Source organism: Eretmochelys imbricata, chromosome 2, assembly GCF_965152235.1.
Source record: "Eretmochelys imbricata isolate rEreImb1 chromosome 2, rEreImb1.hap1, whole genome shotgun sequence".
In the NCBI taxonomy this organism is placed as follows: Eukaryota; Metazoa; Chordata; order Testudines; family Cheloniidae; genus Eretmochelys; species Eretmochelys imbricata.
This window is the reverse complement of record NC_135573.1, coordinates 11,841,640-11,862,747: the sequence shown is the minus strand read 5'-3', so window position 1 is coordinate 11,862,747 and position 21,108 is coordinate 11,841,640. Positions and strand designations below refer to the sequence as shown.

At 45.2% G+C, this 21,108-nt stretch overlaps 1 protein-coding gene and 1 pseudogene across 1 annotated transcript in view; one reads left to right on the top strand and one right to left on the bottom strand.

Moving 5' to 3' along the window:
- COL22A1 (collagen type XXII alpha 1 chain) overlaps nt 1-21,108 on the bottom strand; it is a 296,104-nt gene that overhangs the window by 196,599 nt on the left and 78,397 nt on the right. Inside the window, exons 4-9 of the mRNA XM_077811037.1 lie at nt 19,209-19,320; nt 7,976-8,099; nt 4,732-5,007; nt 3,278-3,358; nt 2,493-2,606; nt 1,852-1,896 (exon numbers count right to left, since the gene is read on the bottom strand). Of these exons, the coding sequence (XP_077667163.1) occupies nt 1,852-1,896; nt 2,493-2,606; nt 3,278-3,358; nt 4,732-5,007; nt 7,976-8,099; nt 19,209-19,320 (752 nt within the window). The remainder of the gene's footprint in view (nt 1-1,851; nt 1,897-2,492; nt 2,607-3,277; nt 3,359-4,731; nt 5,008-7,975; nt 8,100-19,208; nt 19,321-21,108) is intronic.
- On the top strand, nt 13,257-14,011 carry LOC144260991 (exosome complex component RRP42-like; annotated as a pseudogene).

Below are 21,108 nucleotides of genomic sequence, written 5' to 3'. Positions count from 1 at the left end.
GTAGCAGCCGTGTTAGTCTGTATTCGCAAAAAGAAAAGGAGTACTTGTGGCACCTTAGATACTAACCAATTTAGTAGAGCATAAGCTTTCGTGGACTACAGCCCACTTCATCGGATGCATAGAATGGAACATATAGTGAGAAGAAACACATACAGAGAAGGAGGAAGTTGCCATACAAACTGTAAGTGGCTAATTAATTAAGATGAGCTATTATCAGCAGGAGAAAAAAACTTTTCTAGTGATAATGGCACCAAGACCACTTAGAAAGAGAATTAAATAAGTCTGCTTAACAGCCTTAGCTAAGAGGCAGTTGGCTTTTAGCTCATGCGGTAGAGGCTCATGCTTTAAGCTCCAGAGGCCCCAGGTTCGATCCCGCCCATCAACGACCCGGGTCTGTTGGCCTTACACATGTACAGGCTGGTGGAGAGGGGATACTCTCCTTTGGGCTGCCTAAAGACCAACAGTCTAGCCTAGATATTAACTGGTCCACAAATGCCATAAAGGGCTTCACATCCATTTACTAATTAATCTTCACAGCATCCCTGTGAGGCAGGCACAAAGAATTAGCTCTATTTAGTGGATAGGTAAGATAAGGGTAAGGGAGGCTAAATAACCTCCCCTCTCCCACACAGTGATTCATCAGCAGAGCTTGGATTAAAAGTCAAGAGTCCCCAACTCCTGCGTCTGTGCACAACTCATTAGATCACTATTACACAAACCTTATAGGTCCTTGGATGCACATGGGTTATGGAACATCAAAGCCAGGTGATTACTAGCTGTAGATCAGTGAATAAGGCTTGCTATTCAATCCTCCATCTACAGAACTGTGTTCACACCATTTTACTGAGAGTGAAGTGGGATAGTCACTAGTGTTTCTGGAGTCTGTTGCAGGGCTGTGCCAGTGGATGAGACAACATACATTTTCTTTCTTTTGTTTTATCATTGCCATCCTTTTGTGTTCTTCTCACACTCATTTCTCATGGTTCTGTCATTCTGAAGAATAGCCCATCATCACTTAAGCTGTCACAGATGAAAATAGGAATGGGGCTATTTATAGTCCCATGGAAACAACAGGTCAAATTCTCAGCCATTTTAAACAGGTGCAGCTTAAAGTCAACAAGCCTGTCTCCATTTGCCCCAGCAGAAAATATATACCCAAAGTATTTCTTTTGGCATCCCGGAAACATTTAACTATTGACAGTACAGCAAGCCTCTCCAAAAAGCCAGGCTTTGGGATTTTAACCTTAACATACAGCATAAGTGAACTCCCTCTCACACTTCATGAGAAGTCAGCATCATCCAGCTAAGTAGGATTTAGAATCATTGGGGGAAAGAATGTTTGGTTTACTCTGTGCATTCTAAGAAGAAACCTAATTAGAAATATAGCCCATATTTAACTTCACTCCATGACTCAAATGCTTTTGCTGGGATAATAGATTACAGGGCTCCATTCTCCTACCCCGTCTCAGTAAAGTTCTGGTGGATGATGAACAGTAATGATGTGGCCTTTTAGCTTGGGGACAGTGCAAAATTACTGGAGACTCGCCATCAAAGTTGTGATGTCAGCCTCATGGATAACACTCGTTTGAGAAACAGCCAATGTAAAAACAAAAATGTTGTATGTTAGTGCTTCTATAAGCTACATAAAGCCACTTCAGTGAAACTTGGGGGTGAGCATAGTCAAGACACGCACACTAACTACTGCATTCCCCATAGCCCACCTTGAACACATCCAACCCTTCTCTTGTCAAGTTAATTGGACTTTGTTCCTTAAACTCTTCCTGTCATAGAGAATAACCCAGCACCTCATATGGTATTTTTAAATAGACAAAATGGAAAAATACTACTGACCTTTGGACCTCTAGGACCTTCAGGGCCAGCTGAGCCCCTCTCACCCTAAAGAGAGAACAAGGAAACTATTTGGAGATTGCTCTTCTCACTACATGCCAGCACACTAAGGGCACACCAGAGACAATAGAAAGAGCCCCACAATGGAAGAGTCCATTTCAGCGGGCAATGGACGAGAAGCTACACATCCTCAAGGTTTGAGCAGTGACACGCTAAAAGAAAAAAGTCAGCAATGAAAGTATGGCTGCAGTGCTAACACCTTAAAGGCCACATTCACTGCTGATTTAAACAGGCTCAACTCCACTAAAGGCAAAGGGATTGTTTCTGCATGGCTCACATTTACCCTAACAGCCTATTCCTATTATGTCTTACAAAACCTGTACTTAAAAGGGGTGGTAACAATTGCTGCTTCATTTTCTAGGTTGATCTCCAGAAGCCACAATCTGGATCAAGATCCAATGAACGGGTGCTGACAAAACCCCTAAAACACAGTCCTTTTCCCCAACAAGCTTACAATCTAGGAGTCTGTGATCCTGCCTGGCGCTGCCGGTCAAGGTCCTCTACTAGATCCTACTCCCAAAACCCAAGGGGCTAGCCAGGGAGAAGAAACAAAGGCTCCCAAAAGAGAACAGAGTCACACTCACCTTTTCTCCAGCAGGACAGGAACAGTTGAGGGTGCGTTGGGGGCCCACTTGTTCGCTGCCGACAGTGGGTCTTATTTCAGCAGGTGGTGCTTCAGTCACGACCGTCACCTGGCACTAAAACCAAACAGCTCATGTCATTATCAGGTCTTCTCGTCTCAAAATCTCGTTGGCCTTTGATCCACTTTATGGCAGCCAAATTGGTATTTATTGAACCCTGTTGCTAACTATGTCAAATTCCCAAGACTTAGGGATCAGAAGAATCAAGTGGGTTTTTTTGGATTTGGGGGTTTTAAAACTGCTGGTGAAAGGTACCAGTCTGGACCCTGCAAACCTGTTTATCCCAACAGGAGCTACTGCAGCGACTGAGGCACTGCACGCGTCTTCCACACTGTGCTGGTGTTTTCGTAATGCAGACCTCTGTCCGTTGGCAAGTGGGCTGAGACTACTAATTAGCAACTGTTGCTGTCTGCGCTCTTTCCACACAGCAGCAATAGGAAACACACTGACTCCTTTTAAGTGCAATTTCTATTCTTCATTCAGCAGTTGAACCCTTCAGATTTTCCTCTTTCCCACGACAGTTTGACAGGGGAAAGGGACATGGAAAGGTTTAATGCTTAATACATTTCTCTTTTCCAGTAAACTCATCACTGTCATGTTACCAATTCTATTGGTTTGATCTAACACCTTTATAACATCAAACTCACACTGCTGCAACCCCTTATTTGAATAATCGATCTAAACTAAGAGTGTCTTGGTATATATATAAAAACAAAACAACATCTTACTGGTCCAGAGGGAATATCACAGCAGGTTTCCAGCTCAGCATGTCGGGAATCACAGTAAACTACCATCCGCTGAAGATCAAACTAAAAAACAAAGACAGACAGTAGGGCCACGTTTCAGAGGCTGTGAATTATTAATGCCAACTTGTGCCTAGTGTTTCGATACAAAGAGTGCAAACAATACAGACAAAGGCCAGATCACAATGGTTCTGGGGGTTCCATAGCTGACACGCATCCGTCTCTGTCAACACCCCAGCATTCTGTGCAGGGCACTATGCTAATGAGAGCCTGACTCTCCGTGTTCATTAAAGATCCTGTGATGCTTTTTACAAAAAAAAAATACAAGGGTGTATATTAACCTCTGTGTCCTGGCCAAATTCCTATCTGGAAATTTACATTCTGCCTACCTATAGTCCCCCTGCAATTTCAGTTGGATAGGACGGCATTCATTGTGTTCAACCCACACTGTCATTCCCCCCCGCCCTCGTGGGTAAAATGCTACTATGTCACGTTACATGCGCACGGGATTCACTTTGCACAGGCCCCTTATACCTTCAATGGAGTTAGCCTTGATTTACATGCATGTAAGAAGAGAACCAGGCCCAGTGTAAGTATCTTGATCTTTTCTCTAAGACCAAGCATGGTACTAATTTAATGCTGGATTTATTCTCGGTTTGGTGAGGACCGTATTCTGATGTTGCAGGAGAGGACTCAGTGATTTAATGAGTCTTTCCTGCTTCTAACTACTCCACATGAAACCCCATGTAGGGCCAGGTTGGGTCAGCAAAGAGACATTCAGATGCTGTTTGGTAGTATGTAGATTTGGCGATTATATTTGTAGGTGAGCGATACCTAGGATTGCGGACATGGGTTTAGCAATGGCAAGCTCAGACTGGCCGGAAGAATGAAATGGATCCCCCTGTTTGTATCCCTGTACTGCACACTTCAGTACTCTCAGGTTAAAAGATGGAAACCCTGGTATCTGATGAGATGTCAGCCATTCTGAGGTCTGGTCTACACTGGGGGTAGGTGGGGGGGTGGGGATCGATCTAAGTTACACAACTTCAGCTACGTGAATAATGTAGCTGAAGTTGACGTACTTAGATCTACTTACCAGGGTGTCTTCACTGCGGTAAGTTGATGGCTGATGCTCCCCCGTCAACTCCGCCTGCGTCTCTCGCTCCGGTGGAGTACCGGAGTCGACGGGAGAGCACTTGGCATTCGATTTATTGCATCTAGACTAGACGCAATAAATCAACCCCCACTGGATCAATCACTGCCCATCGATCCAGTGGGTAATGTAGACAAGCCCTCAGACAGTTAATCAAATGCAAAGATTCAGGAAATGACAGTGAATAAAGAAAGGGTTCAGTGAGAGTATGACACCAGAAACCCCATCAACCTTGCACAGACGGATATAATTCCCCTGGGAATGAATCCACAGACTCAGTACTTACGTCTATGGGTACACTGTCATACAGGCGCTTGCCAATCACGGTCTTCCCTTGAATGTCAATATTTTCTCTGTCTTCAATAGGCAACGTCTGCACTAGTTTGCAGTCAATGTAGAGGGAGACGCTCTTGGATTGAATGCTGAGTGCGAACTTATGCCAGCTGCGGTCAAACAAATCACTGACTCGTGCATTTCGAAAGACCACTCGTACTGCGTCCTTGGTCAGCCCAATGGAACTGTACTCCACGGCTTTGTTCTCTCCATCCAGGCGGATAGAGACCTGCGAATCAACAGAAAGAATGCTGCCGATACAAACACAACTTCATTCTCCGTACACTTGTCCTTTCACATAAACTGTACCCCAAAGTGCTTTACAGAGTCAAAGTTACTAATAGCAGAGGGGAAGGGAAAGAGATATAGGCAGGGTGTGGGGGACATGCCTGAAGATGGGATAGGAAATGAGATTGAGAAAAGACAAGGCAAGTTAAAGAGATTAGATGATGGCCTAAATTACCTACCATTATGACTAAAATGACCAAGCAGTGACAAAGAAGGAAGGAGCACTGAGTGACTGGACTCAAATTCAATCAAGTTTTCAAATCAGAGAGAAAGAGCCCAGTTTAATCTGTACTAGGTAAACGCCTATCACATTCAGCATTGCAAAATTCATACTTCACCCACTAATTATCTCTCTCTCTCTCTTTCCAAGGCCATTGCTACGAGCATATTGTTTCTCATAATTCCTCCATTGGACGGTTCAAGTACTGTACATATTAAGCCATGGATGTAGGAGCAAGCAGATAAAGGTTAACATTTTCTAAAGCACCTAAGTAACCTAGGAGCCCAAGTCCCATCTTCAAAAGTGATTAAGGCATTTAGGAGCCTACGTCATATTAACTTTCAATGAGACTTAAGGCTTCTAAGTGTCAAAGTCATTTCAAAAATGGGACTTGTGTAAAAATTTCAAAAGTGCCTATTGCTTTTCGCTTTCCAAACTTCAGGGGGTCAATTTTTCAGCTATGAACAACAGGAAATGACTGATTGTCTGGTATATAGGATTCGGAATGAAGGGAGTATGGTTTCACAATAAGTAACATGTCCTTTTATCAAGGATCAGCTGAAATTTTTTCAAGATAGTGATATTAACCTTTGTTCACTGGCTAACTTAAGAATCTAGCTAGCCAGCTAGTAGCTTCTTATACTAGACCCATCCCCTGTGCTGCCTGAGAATCCTGAATATCTCTCCACATCCTTTGGAAGTTCAAATCCAAAGGAATAATAATATGTAGCACTGCTAAATAAATCAGCACTGGCAGCCCACTCAGGAATCACAAGTATCTCTGTAACAACAAACTAAAATGTACGCAGGTTTCAGAGTAGCAGCCGTGTTAATCTGTATTCTCAAAAAGAAAAGGAGTACTAGTGGCACCTTAGAGACTAACCAATTTATTTGAGCATAAGCTTTCGTGAGCTACATCTCACTTAATGCATCCAATGAAGTGAGCTGTAGCTCACGAAAGCTTATGCTCAAATAAATTGGTTAGTCTCTAAGGTGCCACAAGTACTCCTTTTCTTTTTGTAAAATGTACGCAGTAGGCAAAACAAAAAAACCCCAAACCCCTGCAAGCAAAAAAGACAACATGGTGTGGTGTTAAAAAATCTATATGGCAACAGATGATAGATTGCAGTCACGATGAATGGGGGTATGTATGTATAACTTATGAATTCTGGTTGATACTGTGAAGTTGCCTTATGAACAACTGCAGTGTCATGAGTGTCTATATGTTTGTGGATCCACCAAAGTCTTGTAGCCAGTACACACCAGACAGGGACAAAAGGAAATACTTAAGGCTAATGACAGAACTTTAACTATACAAAGATTATGCTAAAAAAGCAGTTCAAGCCTTGGAGAACCATTCTAGCTTATGCCTTGGAATGAAGGGGGAAGGTAGGAACAGTGGAAACTTACCAGGAATAGAACAAAAGAGAAAAGGTCACCAGGAGGGGTTTAAATAAAGAAACACGGAGAAATAGGGAAAGCCAGAAAGGAAGCATGAGGCAGGAGACAGCAAGGTCACAGAAGCTGGGAAAGGGACTCCATGGGGGATGGACCACCCATCATGTAACAGTATACATAAGGCAGGGCACAACAATGGGTGGCCCTGGAGGACTCCCAAGTGAAGGGTGAGAGATCGAAAGTGACCAATGTTGTGTTTATTGTTTTGTGTGATCCACACTCTTCTGTGCTCTGTATGTTTAGGTATAAAAGAACAAACGCATTTGACTCTATGCAAAGTGTCAGAGTGTGTGTGAACTGCTTCCCAACTGCTGTGTGCCTCTGAGAGAGTTAAACTGTAACCGGAAGCTTCACACCTCTGAGATGGAGCTGTGGGGCAGGGCGTATTTAAGTCACAGGGGTATATTGGAGGTCAGTGCTCGTCTTGGGGGGCCTAGGGCAGGTGAGCTGAAGAGCCCCATTTCCAAGAAGGGATAACAGACTATTTGGTGCCCAGGAAATGTTCCACAAAGGCCAACAAAGGAACCAGAGCTGGAGCTTGCTGAGGCTCCAGAGGCTTGAAACCCCTGGAGATCCAGAGCAGCAGAGACTTGGATTCCCCGTCACAGCCATCTTAGTGAGCGGCCAGGAGGGGGCGCTTGCTAGGTTCCGTGACTGTACAGCTATAGCACTTTCTATCTGAAGATCTGCAAGTGCTTTACAAACATTAATGAATTCCCCTTCACAAACCCCATGCCAGGTAGGGAAGCATTATTATGCCCATTTCACAGGGGAGGAAACTGAGGCAAAGGGATGTTAAGTAACCTGCTCAAAGTCCCCAGGAAGTCTGTGGCAGAGTCAGGAAGAGAAGCCACCTCTCCTGAGGCCCAATCCTGAGCTTTAACCGTGAGACCATCCCTGCTACTCAGGGGCAAGCAGTAATTTTTCTATATAGAACCAGCTGAATAAACTTATTGAAAAACTCAAAGTGCTTTTAAAAATTAGGAGAATGTCTTTTCTCTGCCCATTTCCTCCTAACCTCAGCCACTGCCGGAGCAAACCTCCTTTCCAATATAAACCATGGGCCGTGTCCAATTTTAAAGGCAAAAGTTCTTCGGCAGAACGAACTGAAAGTGTGTCAGTCGAAAGGAATGCTCATCAGTCCATTCGGAAGGGGAAGTGAGGAGTTAAAGCGGCATAACCAGCTTGTGCGAAACACGCCTGCTCCCGAAGGCTGGAAAGGGCCCCATACCTGCGGAATGCCGTACTTGTCGATAATCTGCCAAATATACCAGTCTTCTCTCCTGGAAGCCTTCCGGAATTTGAAGGTGGCTACAAAGGCATATTCATCAGGCAGGCCCTGTGGGAATACACCCCTGGGGAAGAGGAATTGAGAGAGAAATGTAACAGACAACAACAAAGAGCAAAAGACTCTAACAGAAGCCCCTGCGTGTCCTGGCAAGATTTTCCAAAGCCATCATGTAGATGTCTACAAAATCTGCTGTATCTGGCAACCAGTAACAACAGGAACATGTGTCTGCTCCCCTCCATCAGTGCATGCCAGCTTTAGCCTAGAGGGGCTCTTCCCCATTCCTGTGGTGAGAAGATGATTCATTCCCAGGCCTCATCTTAAATACCAAAACCAGGGATTTTGCAGACTGTTCTACATCATGCTGAACAGGTTGGGTTTTCCCTGATGAGGTACCCCCCCTCGATGCCTAGCTTACCCAGTGGATAAGTGAAGCATCCTGTTTGGATACTCTGCTGCAGTGGGTGCTTTTTACATCTGAACGCAGGCAGGCAGGTCTGACACATCCTGTGAACGTACTCAACTGGAGCAGCATGAAAAGATCATAGTGTATCAGATTCCAGACAAAGCAGGCACTGCTTTTAGTGCCAGCCCTGAAGGAGACGTTACTGTTCTCTTGGCTGGTGAAATCAACTGTGCTTTCTCAAAACACACTTTGCAAACAGATTTAGCAGAAATTTACTCAGTGCGTAGTAGGGATGTAAAAGTGTAACTGGTTACCCGATAAGCATCAGTCTTATCGGTTTTGGTTGACGATTAAACTCCGCTGCCGCCCTGCGCCTGAGGTCCTGGCTGCCGGCCCGCACCAAGATCTCCACTGCCAGCCCGCGCCCGGAACTCCACTGCCGGCCCGCACCTGGGGTCCCGGCTGCTGCTCCACGACCAGCTCCCGGCTGCTGCCCTGTGCCCAGGGGCTCTGCTGCCACCCACGCCCAGTGTCCCGGCTGCAGCGGAGTCCAGGGTACAGGGCCAGCAGCCGGGACCCCAGGCGCGGGCCGGCAGCCAGGACCCCAGGTGCAGGCCAACAGTGGAGCCCTGCATAAAACTTAGGGGTGCTGCAGCACCCCCCCCCAAACCCTAGTTCCCCACCTATGTGAACGCCCTAGCAGTTAACTGTTTAACCAATAGAATGTTAATAGGTTACACAGTTACTATTTTTAAACCCTATTTACATCCCTAGCGCATAGCTTGCCTCGTAGGATTGGTGCCCATCTTTGAGAGGACGAAGAATCAACCTGTTTGAGTCAAGCTTGTCGCCACATGTGTCATGGGCACCAATGAGAACCCAGAAGCCATAGCAGCAATAAATAAAGGGCAAAGCCCTTAGGAAAGCTATTCAGATGGGTAGCATCCCTGACTTTGCCCAGAGGAACAAGGGAAGAGTGGGAGCTGGGCATTCAATACTAGAGGCCACCCGCTGACAATTCAGGCTGCGGGTGTTTTAAAAGAGCCAATTTTTTTTTTTTTAAATAAAAGCCACCTCAAATAAGTATCGGGTTGAGTTTACAGCAACGATTCGAAGTCATTCATGCTTCATGCAAACCAACTCCCCTGTCGTTAGCTTTCACTTGGAATTTCCTGATTTGAAGCTAATCCCTTCAAGATATCTGAACAGACAGTACTGTGGTTTAGACCATTATTGCTGCTTCTGCTCTAACACACCCGCAATGAACCCCAAATTCTTTCCCAAAAGCCAGATTGAAGAAGACTCCTTGTAGTCACCGTGTAGCAACCACAACTCCTAGCACCTTGTGTGCAGTGACAGACCTCCCACAAAGGCAAGACTTTGGACCCCAGGCAGAGTTATTTCTGTCTGGCTCATCTCATCATTTTCTACATGTCCTGTTAACACGTCTTACCAGCTGCTCAGCTCCATTTCCACACAGCTAACCGGTGGCCTTTACAGTGCAACACCTGCTGCTTGCGTGGCCTGAAGGAGCTCCAGTGAGAGCTGCCAGAGCTCAGCGCCTCTGAACAGATGGCCAGCAAAAGAGCATCAGATTCTGGCTCCCTGTGGGCACCTTACAATACCCTTCACCTAGGGAGACCTGGGACCTGGCCAGACACAGTCAACTCCTGTTTGCAAGCTGCTCACACAACTGCCCTTCCCCACTGACATGGATTCTCCTGGTGCCAACATCCTGTCTCTCTCACAGCCAGAAAGAGAGCCCGAGAGTCCCTTCCCCCTCCCCCCGAAGTTGTGGAACCCACAGGAATTCCATATCACAAAAGAGCAGGTCCCTGGGTTGCCACTGTCCTGCCAGAGCCCCAGTGGAGAATAAAAGTGGCATGAAAGTGGCAACAAAAAGGCACAGGAGCAGTGCAGAGGAGGTCTGGTGGGGAAGAGCCAGGTCAGTCACATCAGTCCTGCCAATGGGCACACAGCCAGGCCTCATGTACCTTTGACACATATTTGTGTGAACTGCCTGTGGCACGACTGTCTGCTTTGTACATGGGTTTTGTTTGAGTTCTCTGAAAGGGAAACAGGGCCCTTTTAAATCGCTGACAGATTCAATTGGCCTCCGCCCCACCCCCCATTCCCTAACGAACCTTTCAGAATAATGAGCTAAAAACCACAAAGTCTCCATTCATTCATTTCAGGAGAGAAGTGCAACCCAGCTGATGCTTGGCCGTGAACCTTCACATCCTTGGAGTCCTGGCATTGGGAGTGCCTCCCACATCTGAGCTCCTGAAATGCTGCCAATTACCGTCTGCGCTTCCATTCACTCCCCTTGCCTGCCTATCTTCCTGACTCTTCTTCCACGAGCAGCAGTGGCCCCCTTTGCTCCCCTACCGGTCCTGTCCTGACCATTCCCCTCCTGCCTTCCCTCCTGTCTTGTCCCCAATCCTCCCTGGGTATGTCTACACTGCAAAAAAAAAAGTCAATGAGTCTCAGAGCCCAGGTCAACTGACTCAGGCTTGCGCAGGGTGACCAGATAGCAACTGTGAAAAAATGGGACAGGGGATGGGGGATAATAGGGGCCTATATAAGAAAAAGTCCCAAAAACGGGACTGTCCCTATAAAAACAGGACATCTGGTCACCCAAGGCTTGTGGGACTAAAAATAGCAGTGTAGATGTTCCTTCTCCAATAGCTGGAGCTTGGGCTTTGAAACCTAGGGAGGGAGGGTTGGTCTCAGAGCCCAAGCTCCAGGCTAAGCAGGAATGTCTACACTGATATTTTAGTCCTGTAATACAAGCCCTGAAAGCCCACGTCAGTTGACCTGGGCTCTAGGACTTGCCGCCATGGGTTTATTTTATTTTATTTTATTTTATTTTATTTTTTTGCAGTGCAGATGTTCCTGTCTCTCCTGCTGTTGTCTCCCCCTCTCTCTGCTCAGCTTCCCAATCCCCCCAATCCCCCCGGTCCTGGAGCTGCTATCCTCCTTTGTTACCAACCACTTGGGCTCCCTACCCTACATCTCCTCACTCTGAGCCCTGGGCACTTTCTGGTGCCTGAAGCTCTTGTTCTGCCTCTGTCCCCCGCTCCCTGGAAACACAGCAGGAAGTGAGTTAGCTCAGCCTCTGTTACAGGAGACAGCTTTTCACCCCTCAATCCTCTGGTACTCTGACTGTTGAGTCCTAGTGCAGAGAGACCCATTCCCATCCAACCCATGTAATGAAAGCCAACCAGACCAACACATTGTCTCAGTTAACTTAGTGTTGGCAAATGATCACATTGACAGCCCTGGGGAGAAGATGTCCCTCGTATTTACCCACAGGACGGGCATAGCATTGGCAGGAGCAGTGTTAATATCTCCCTGACTGGCCCCTACCAAGGCCCTGATTCAGCAAAGCATTTAAGCACGTGCTTCATTATAAGTATGGACGCAAGTTCCATTAAAATCAACAGGTCTTAAGCACAGGCTTTGTTGAATGGGACGTGCTTAAAGTTTAGCTTGTTTTTGAGTGTTGGGCTGATGTGTTTGGCCCAAGTGCTTTCACTCAAACTTGGAAGCATCCGGTGGGGAAGTGGGTAAATGAACGTAACCTAAACTCCACATTCCCCAAAGGAGAAGGGGAAAAATTCCATTTACCCGCATTTATCTTTGATTACACTACTGGATGTGTCCGTTCTTGACCTCTCTACTAGGACTGCCTGTGTGGCTCGGTGGATGCCTCTGTGCTAGGAACTGGGCTGAGACCACTGACACATTACATAGAGGCTGCTGAACAGTGCGTCATGTGGATTTAAAGTGGTGGAAAGCTGTAATGACCTGTTACCAGCGCCCCCCCCCCCCCCCCCGGCAACCTCAGGTGATTTTTTTAAGGCTCCGAAGAACAGGCTGTAAGTTCCTGGTGTGCACAGCCTTTGTGCCGAAAGCAAACCTAAAGACACCACTGTTGCTCAGAAGTTATGACAAAAGCTGGAGCTGAAGTCCTTTGCCCCTGTGTCTTTTTTGCAAATGCAATAGCTCATAAATAACAAGAGCTCTGTTGATGAGTTTTCATTTATTTCCCTTCTAAAAACATGGATGTCCATCAAGTGGCTAACTTGGGTTTTTGGGAATCCAAGTACTTTGAGTACAGTCCCCAGAAATGTTTTATTTCCCTGCCTTCACCTGAAGCTGAAATGAGCTCATGATCCATGCTACAGAGCATCTGAAATCCTGCTTTACAGGTTGCCTGGTATCCACAGGGAGCTTGCTGTTGATTACTGAGTTTATAATTCTGAGTACACAACTGGTCACAAAAGAGCTCTCTATGAAGCTCCAAGCTGGGAGAAATCCCTAGTGCAGCAGGTTAGCTTATGAGTTAAGTAACCCAAATTCAAGCTCAGGTGAATCGCAACCTTGGCATACAAAAAATGAGAACCCACATCGAAAGGACTTCCTGGCTCCGCCTCGATTTCTCATCACCTTCCATTTGCCATGAGAACAGCAAATCCTCCATCCTCAGCCTTCACACCACAAAGAGAAATGTTAGCCAGCTTTTGTTCCTGATACCAAATGTAACACAGGTGTGTTGTTTGCTTGTGCAGAATTACTGACATTTAAGATATTTTGGAAATTAGCTGACAAAAATTAAACAAAACACTGAAACGTGAAGGAAAACACCTGTAAACCCAGACTTGTAGATCACTAAATATTTAGGTCATTGAGCCCAGTGAATCAATTCCAGCCCAGCCCAGCAATGGTTAAAATTCACTCACATTTGATGGCCATCCAGCCATCTATCTGAACGGAGGCTGGTGGGTGTCATGCTACTTCCCTATTATCTACAACATGATCATCACCAGGGTCAGATTGCACCTTCTAGCCACAAAGCCTGTGGAATAAGGCTCTAGGGGAGGAAATCTCCATTAGAAACCTTTGTAGATGGGGAGATGGGGCTTGCTCCCCTGCAGAATAGGCTGTGGGCTCACTCAGTACCCTGTTGATCTCTTGGGAAATCAGCAAGAGGCCAGGGCCATCTGTGAAGGGACCCTAGACTGACTTGCAGGTTCTGTGGCCTGACATGTCCCCCCCACCCCAAATTGCCAAGTTTCCAAGTCCCCAGCAGCTAGATTTTGTTATTGGAATGTGGTGGCAACCTCTTTGATGCAATCTCTATTGCAGTGAAGGCAGCTCTCTTTAATACAAGGAAACCCAAAGTGCGTGTTTTGGAGGATGAAGAAGGATCAAAAGAGATTGAGCTCTCCGATGCCCCTTATGACTGTATTTGACTTAATGTGGATAACATACCCTGTACCATCACATTAAGCAAAATTGGTTGTAGGCATGTGGTTGATGCTACCCATCAGGAAGAAACTTGCTCTTTGGCCAGCCTGCTCCTTTCTGTGACCAGCAGAGGTACCCTTACGTGTATGAAGAAATTGGGGAACAATAGTCTTGATCCAGAGAGTATCTTTGAGATGATGGAGACAGGAAAATGGGTAGGCAAAACATTGCACACTTCCCTACAGAAGATCTTAGACAAAGAAGAGAGTCTGGGGACAACACGACAGAAAGTTGGATTCCTAGGATGAGTTGTTTCATCAATGCAGATGTAAATTTTCAAGTTATTTTTCAAAGTATGATCTTGTCAGTTTGTATATGAAATAAAGGATATTTTTGGTTAAAAAAAACCAGCCCACTTAAAAGGAGCAGCTTGCTGCAGAGGGTGCTTTGGGAGAAAGATAATAAAACTGTAGCTCCAGGTTGAACTGTCTTTCTTCAGACTCTCTGCAGGGCTGGAAGGAGGAAGATGTGCTGCCCTGACCACTCCCTACCCCTCTGCCCCATATAGATCCCAGGGCCCATTGAATGCTTTCTGTAGCATCCAGGTAGACAGTGCCACAGAGATAGCATAGGGTGCAGGGAGATTTATGCAAGGGTCTGCGGGGCATGATTTCCCCCTTTATCAGGCTCATTCTCAGGGAGCAGCTGTCCACAACACAAAAGCCACTACTGCAGTTCTAATCGGAGAGGCCAGTTACTGAATGAGCCATGGAGACTGAAATATCCTGTCAGCCTTAGAGGTGGTCCATACAAGTTAGGTTTGAGGCACCAAGGAAAGTTTGCACTGCTTTTGCCCACCCTGCATCCTAGGACTCAGTTCAGCAAGGCACTTAAGCACCTGCTTAACTTTCAGCAAGTGCTCAAGTATAGAAGTACAAGTGCTTTGCTGAATTGGGGCCCTACTTCTGCAGATGAAGAGGTTTTCACTCTTCAGGGCCACCAGTTTGACACCTTTTCCAAGCACAAAATTCTCATGTATAACTTTTTTTTCCAAATGGAAACTAAAACCATTTAAATAGATTACTCAGTACATTAATTAATTAGTATCTAATTATAAGAAGCTGCCATGAATTGATTAACACTATTACTAATTATTTGGAGGAAGGAGTCTTTGTTTTAGTGCTATTCATAATTTCAGTTCCTGGTTTTATGTAGGTATATGTGATTTCATTTTCCTTGAGTGATATTCCTGTGGGAATCTTCCTAGAACCCACAATATCTTAGGCTGCTGAAGACAAAAGTGGAATATACTAAAACCTCCTGGAGCTTGAGTTTGTTTTCCTTCCAAACCACAGGAGCTTGCAGGTTAAAATACAGAAGAAGGGTGAACATTGGCAGGCTCTTTTTAAATTTCCTTTTCTTGATTTGTTTAAAAAGGGAAATTTAGTAATTGCCAAAAAACTTTCAATATGGATAGTCCTAGGGAGAACAAGATGGCAGCTATGTTAAAGAAAATGATGCAGCATGAGCAGAAGCAATACAAGAATGCCCCAAGTCGCAATGCTAGTGAGGCACTTCAAATGCCTCAGAATGTAATGCTAGTCCCTCGCCCAGTCAATGGCTGGCAAACTTGCCCTGATCCAAAGCCTGTTGAAGTCAATGGCAAGGCTTCCTTCAACTTTAGTGGGCTTTGGATTATCCCCATTGTCCGCAAGGGTGATGACCCGTGTGAAATGTGGTAGTTGGAGCTGTGATGTGGATAAGTGGCTACTGGGAACTGGCCTCAGAACACCAACTCATTTTACACAGGCCATTGAATGGCCATTCGATGGCCACAATTTCAGGCACAGGGTGCCAGTGTTGCCTATTAGCCACTGAAATCAAGACTTAGATACCTAATTAAGGGACATGATTTTCAACACTGCTGAGCCCCCAGCAGCTGCCACTGATATCAACGGGCGCTCCTGAATACTGTTGCTCGCAGGCAGGGAACAAGCAAGAGCCTAGAGCAGTTTCTTCACCCAGCAAGAAATGCCTATCAGTCTCATCACTATTCTGCTTTAATTAATTTTCTTCCAGCTAATCTGTCATCTCAGCTAAACAACAAGAAAGCACGAAGACAGAGTTCACCACAGAGATTGCCACTGCAATGCTGTGCCTGCAAGTGCCCAGATACAAATGGTTTTCTTGCTTTTAACCTTGGGGCAATTTTTGGTGTCTGTCACTATAGACTAAAAATCCCTCCTTAATAGTTTGTTATTGAGGAAAGAAGATGAACCCTGCGCCTTGATAAGACAATGACATGTATGTGGGTAATAATACTCGCTAAATAGCTCTAATGGCAAAAATTGCAATGAGTCCTGGATGCCTCTAGAAGGGTCCTCAAAGCTTATTGGTACCTACCTCAAAATAATGAATGGATTCACTTCAGGGAAGTCCTGTCCTCCTTAGCTAGTCTTCACACCCAGATCAGCATTACTACATGATGAATACCCACTGAACACAGCTAAGTGACAGATCTAATATCGATGCCCTGAATCCATCACTCGGTCATGCATCACACACATCAGTCACACTGCCCCCATGTTGTCCTCTCTGCCTTAGGGTTTTGTGTTAGTGGCCAATGCTATAGTATCTCAGCCTTATCTTGGGGTCTGAAACCAGACTGAGAAAGACAGAAAGCTAACCCTGTCCAGGTAACCACACAATAGCTTGGCAACCAACTTCCAGAACATGTTCCCCAGACAGGGAGGGGTTCAAGACTGGCCAATAGCTCAACAGAAAATCAAAGTTAAGAGACACCTCCTTCAGCACAAGCCAAACCTCAGCATATTTCAGTAGGGATGGCACTATACCTTCTTCTAAGGTGTCCTAAGTGAGAACTCCCATCTAATTATAAAGTGCTTCACCGCTGGCTTTCACAAGCTACAACAGAAAGGGATCCTGGACACAGGCTATTCGCAGTACCACCGGAAACCTCTGCACAGGGGATGTGACCAAGTTAAACCAATGCAGATGTATTTGCACCCCTCATTCTAAACATGATTGGCAAAGAGATGTGCAAATTCTTTCCAGCAGAGCAACGTCAAGTCTGATTCAGGGAAGTGACTTTCTAGCTGAATCACACTCTTCATGGCTCTGAACAGCTACCCTGGAGCATTATTTACCACATCTCTAATAGATTCAAGGAACTTCTGTTCTCCACACAGACTCGATGGAAGCTCCTGCTCTCCTCCTGATCAGTCTCTGAAAACTGTTTCCATGTCTGTCACTCTCCCTGAGTTAATCATTCACTCTCATATAGACCTTTCCATCCATATATCTCAAAGTACCTTAAAAAACAGGATCATCCTCATCATTATCCCCATTTTACAGATGAAGAAACTGAGGCACGGAAGCAAAGTGGCTTGCCCACCGTCACTCAGCAAGTCAGTGTCAGGGTGTCAAGTTGTTGCTAATTGTATTAGGGGCTTCTTTGAATGGACTCTTTTCAGATTATAGATCACAAATCATCCAAACACTTCAAGCACATGAGTTATCCCATCTCCAGTCGTGAGTTATCCCATCTCCTGCGAGGGCCCTACCAAATTCTCGGCCATGAAAAACATGTCATGGACTGTTAAATCTTGTCTTTTGTGTGCTTTTACCCTCTACTATACAGATTTCATGGGGGGAGACCAGCGTTTCTCAAATTGGGGGTCCTGACCCAAAAGGGAGTTGCAGGGGGGACCACAAGGTTATGTTAGGGGGATCGTGGTATTGCCACCCTTACTTCTGTGCTGCCTTCAAAGCGGGGCAGCTGGAGAGTGGCGGCTGTTGCCCACCTTGAAGGCAGTGTCCCACCAGCATCAGTGCAGAATACCATACCAGGCCACCCTTACTTCTGCGCTGCTGCCTTCAGAGCTGGATGGCCAGAGAGTGGCGGCTGCTAACTGAGGGTCCGGCTCTGCAGGCAGCAGCGCAGAAGTAAGGGTGGCAATACCCTACCACGCTGTCCTTACTTCTGCGCTGCTGCTGGCAGCCCTTCTGCCTTCAGAGCTGGGCTCCCGGCCAGCAGCCACCTTCTCCAGCTGGCCAGCAGCAGCACAGAAGTAAGGGTAGCAGTACCACAACCCTTCCCCTCCGCCCTCCAATAATCTTGTGTATTGGGGGGCGGGGCGGACGGGTTGTGGTACTGTATTTGCCCCCCTCACAACTCCTTTTCGGGTCAGGACCCCTACAACTACAACACCATGAAATTTCAGATTTAAAGAGCTGAAATCATGAAATTTATGACTTTTAAAATCCTATGACCATGAAATTGACCAAAATGGACCATGAATTTGGTAGGGCCCTAAGCATAGCAATTAGGCGCTTGCTTAAGTCTTATGGAAGTCAGACTTAACGTACCTGCTTAAGTGCTTTGATAAAGAAGTCTGTGATTACTCATGCCCTTAAGGCTAAGCAGGTACTTAAGTGATTACTGAATCTGGACCATGACAAATTTAGGCAGGATTTAAACAAACAAGCCACAGCATAGGTGAAAGACTCTGGATCCCTTTCTCATTTTCCTGAGTCATACAGGATTAGTCTAGTCCCATAATACATAGAGCAATTATATATACATTTCATATAGTGATTAAGGTTTATTTAGTGCAATGAATTCACACACCCCCCGCCCATTCCTAAATTCACTTACCCTGAGACTTGGCATAATTTACGGACTTAAAACTTTTTTCCTAGAGCCATATTTTCACTTTTTATTTTTATTTTTATTTTTTTTGTAGGTAGAGGGCGGGGAGGGGATCAATCCAGGTTGCTTCCAAGATGACCAAACTTACGAAATCAAAGAAATGTAAATGGCCAGAGTATCTCCAATACACAATGAGCCAAGGAGAAGAGTCAAAACAGATTAGAAAAAATAACTCTTATCCAGAAGAAGGAAAATAATTAATATTGATTTTTGTAATATTAAATTTAAAACAATCGCTGTGAAAAAAGTTAATGAAGACAATTCAATCCATTGTTCCATAGGCACTCAATGAAATTATGCACTCATTCTTCTCAAGGCTAATGCTAGCAGAACTGATATGACAGGTTGAAGAGAGCCCATTTTGATGGACTGTGACACAGCTGGCAGCCTCATGTTATAAAAGCCTGAGTACTGAATCCATGTTGACAGAGGATTAACTGCTGTTCATTCTTTTAGGAGGTTAAGAAACTGTATTAGCTGCCTGATAACTACATCCACGGGGAATCAGTCTCCTGCAGTTAGCAAATACACACCTCGGTGAAAGTGCCACCAAACGGTCATTTTAGACAGGAGTGATTAATGGGGTTAGAACCTAGGCTCCAGGGTGGCTTCTGACAGGGCATTGCCAGCAGAGTTGAATGGGCAACTCAAAGCCAGCAGAAACTCCTTTATGCATTTCCTAGAGAAGCACTGCCTTGGGACAGCCAGTAAGACTCTGGGTTAACTTAAAAGAACTAAATCACAGATATCAGAGGCTCAAGTGAAAAGAAGACCAGGAAACTTACTCAGTTTTCTGCACGATGGGGAAGCTTCCAAGTCGTACATAAGAACTCTGAATTCCATTTTCTTTCCTTCCAAAAATCTCCTTCACGCTGAACAAATCCACCAGGTCAAACCCTGTCCCAAAGTAGATAGTAAAGACAAGGCTGTGATCAGGTTACCGTTCAAACAGCAGAATAATGGGACAAGCATTCAAATTGTGGTCTGGTGTCTCTGTCAAACCATGGTTGCTGCACTTCAGAAATGGGTCCAATTCCGACTTGGAGAAGCTTGAACATAATTCCAGAGTGATTTAGTCTGCCAAATTACTCCAAAATCAGAGTGATAAACACATAGGAAGAGAAAATCAAACTGAAAAGTGCCTTAAAGAGATCAAAATGACATTTTACATGCACTTATGATGATTATTTTTATTACCGTAGCGCCTAGAGGTAGATGAGATTCAACTAATCTATGAGAGTCACATAGTTAAGGAGGAGAAATTAATAGCCCAGATAAAATCTAGGACAGCCTTTTCATAGAATCATAGAATATTAGGGTTGGAAGAGACCTCAGGAGGTCATCTAGTCCAGTCCCCTGCTCAAAATAGGACCAACACCAACTAAATTATCGCAGCCAGGGCTTTGGGCCTTAAAAACCTCTAAGGATGGAGATTTCACCACCTCCCTAGGTAACCCATTCCAGTGCTTCACCAACCTCCTAGTGAAATAATGTTTCCTAAAATCCAACCTCCTCCATTCAGTAAGGGTCTCACACGTTCCCTGATCTTCTTGTTGCTAACATACATGTAGAAACCCTTCTTGTTACCCTTCACATCCCTTGCTAGCTGCAACTCCAGTTGTGCCTTGGCCTTCCTGAGTACACCCCTGCATGCTCCAGCAATATTTTTGTACTCCTCCCTAGTCACCTGTCCAAATTTCCACTTCTTGTAAGCTTCCTTTTTGAGTTTAAGCTCACCAAAGATTTCACTGTTAAGCCAAGCTGGTCGCCTGCCGTATTTGCTATTCTCTCTGCACTTTGGGATGGTTTGTTCCTGTGCCTTCAATAAGGTACAGCCAGCTCTCCTTTTATTGAAGAGCAATTAGTCCAAGGGCTTGTCTCCACACGATTTCTGTACCAATTTAGTTATACCAGTTTAGAACCAATCCCACCCAGATAAATTGATGCAACCCTTTGTATGGATGCAGTTATACCAATTTAGAGGTGCTTATATTGGAACAGGTTTCAGAGTAACAGCCGTGTTAGTCTGTATTCGCAAAAAGAAAAGGAGGACTTGTGGCACCTTAGAGACTAACTAATTTATTTGAGCATAAGCTTTCATAAGCTACAGCTCACTTCATCGGATGCACATCCGATGAAGTGAGCTGTAGCTCATGAAAGCTTATGCTCAAATAAATTGGTTAGTCTCTAAGGTGCCACAAGTACTCCTTTTATATTGGAACAGCTTATGATGATAAATTTACACTAGGTGTTTCTACCTATTTAACTACATCAGTTTTTAAACCAATGTAGTTAAATTGGAACAAAAACTATGTGCAGTCCAGGCCCAGGACAGAGCTATAGGTAGCAGAAGACAGCAAAATATAAACCTAAAGTATGTTGTCTGTTGCTGGGGAGAGGGGCACCTTTTCAAGGTGGCTGATCCTTTCATCTTGCATGAGTTTTCCTGGCTCTCAGTAGCCTTCCCTTCTGTCCGCTCTGCTACTGGACAATCAGGAGGTTAAATAAGGCAGCTAAGATACTCCCAGGGCCTTAGGGCTTCATCCCATTATCACTTGGGTGATAACTCCATTGACAGACCTTCTAACATACTGTCATCAGCCATGATTGCTTCTATAAATTCTAGCAAATAGAGATGACCAGGGACTTGAAAGCTCCCTACTGGCTATAACATAGAACCAGCAT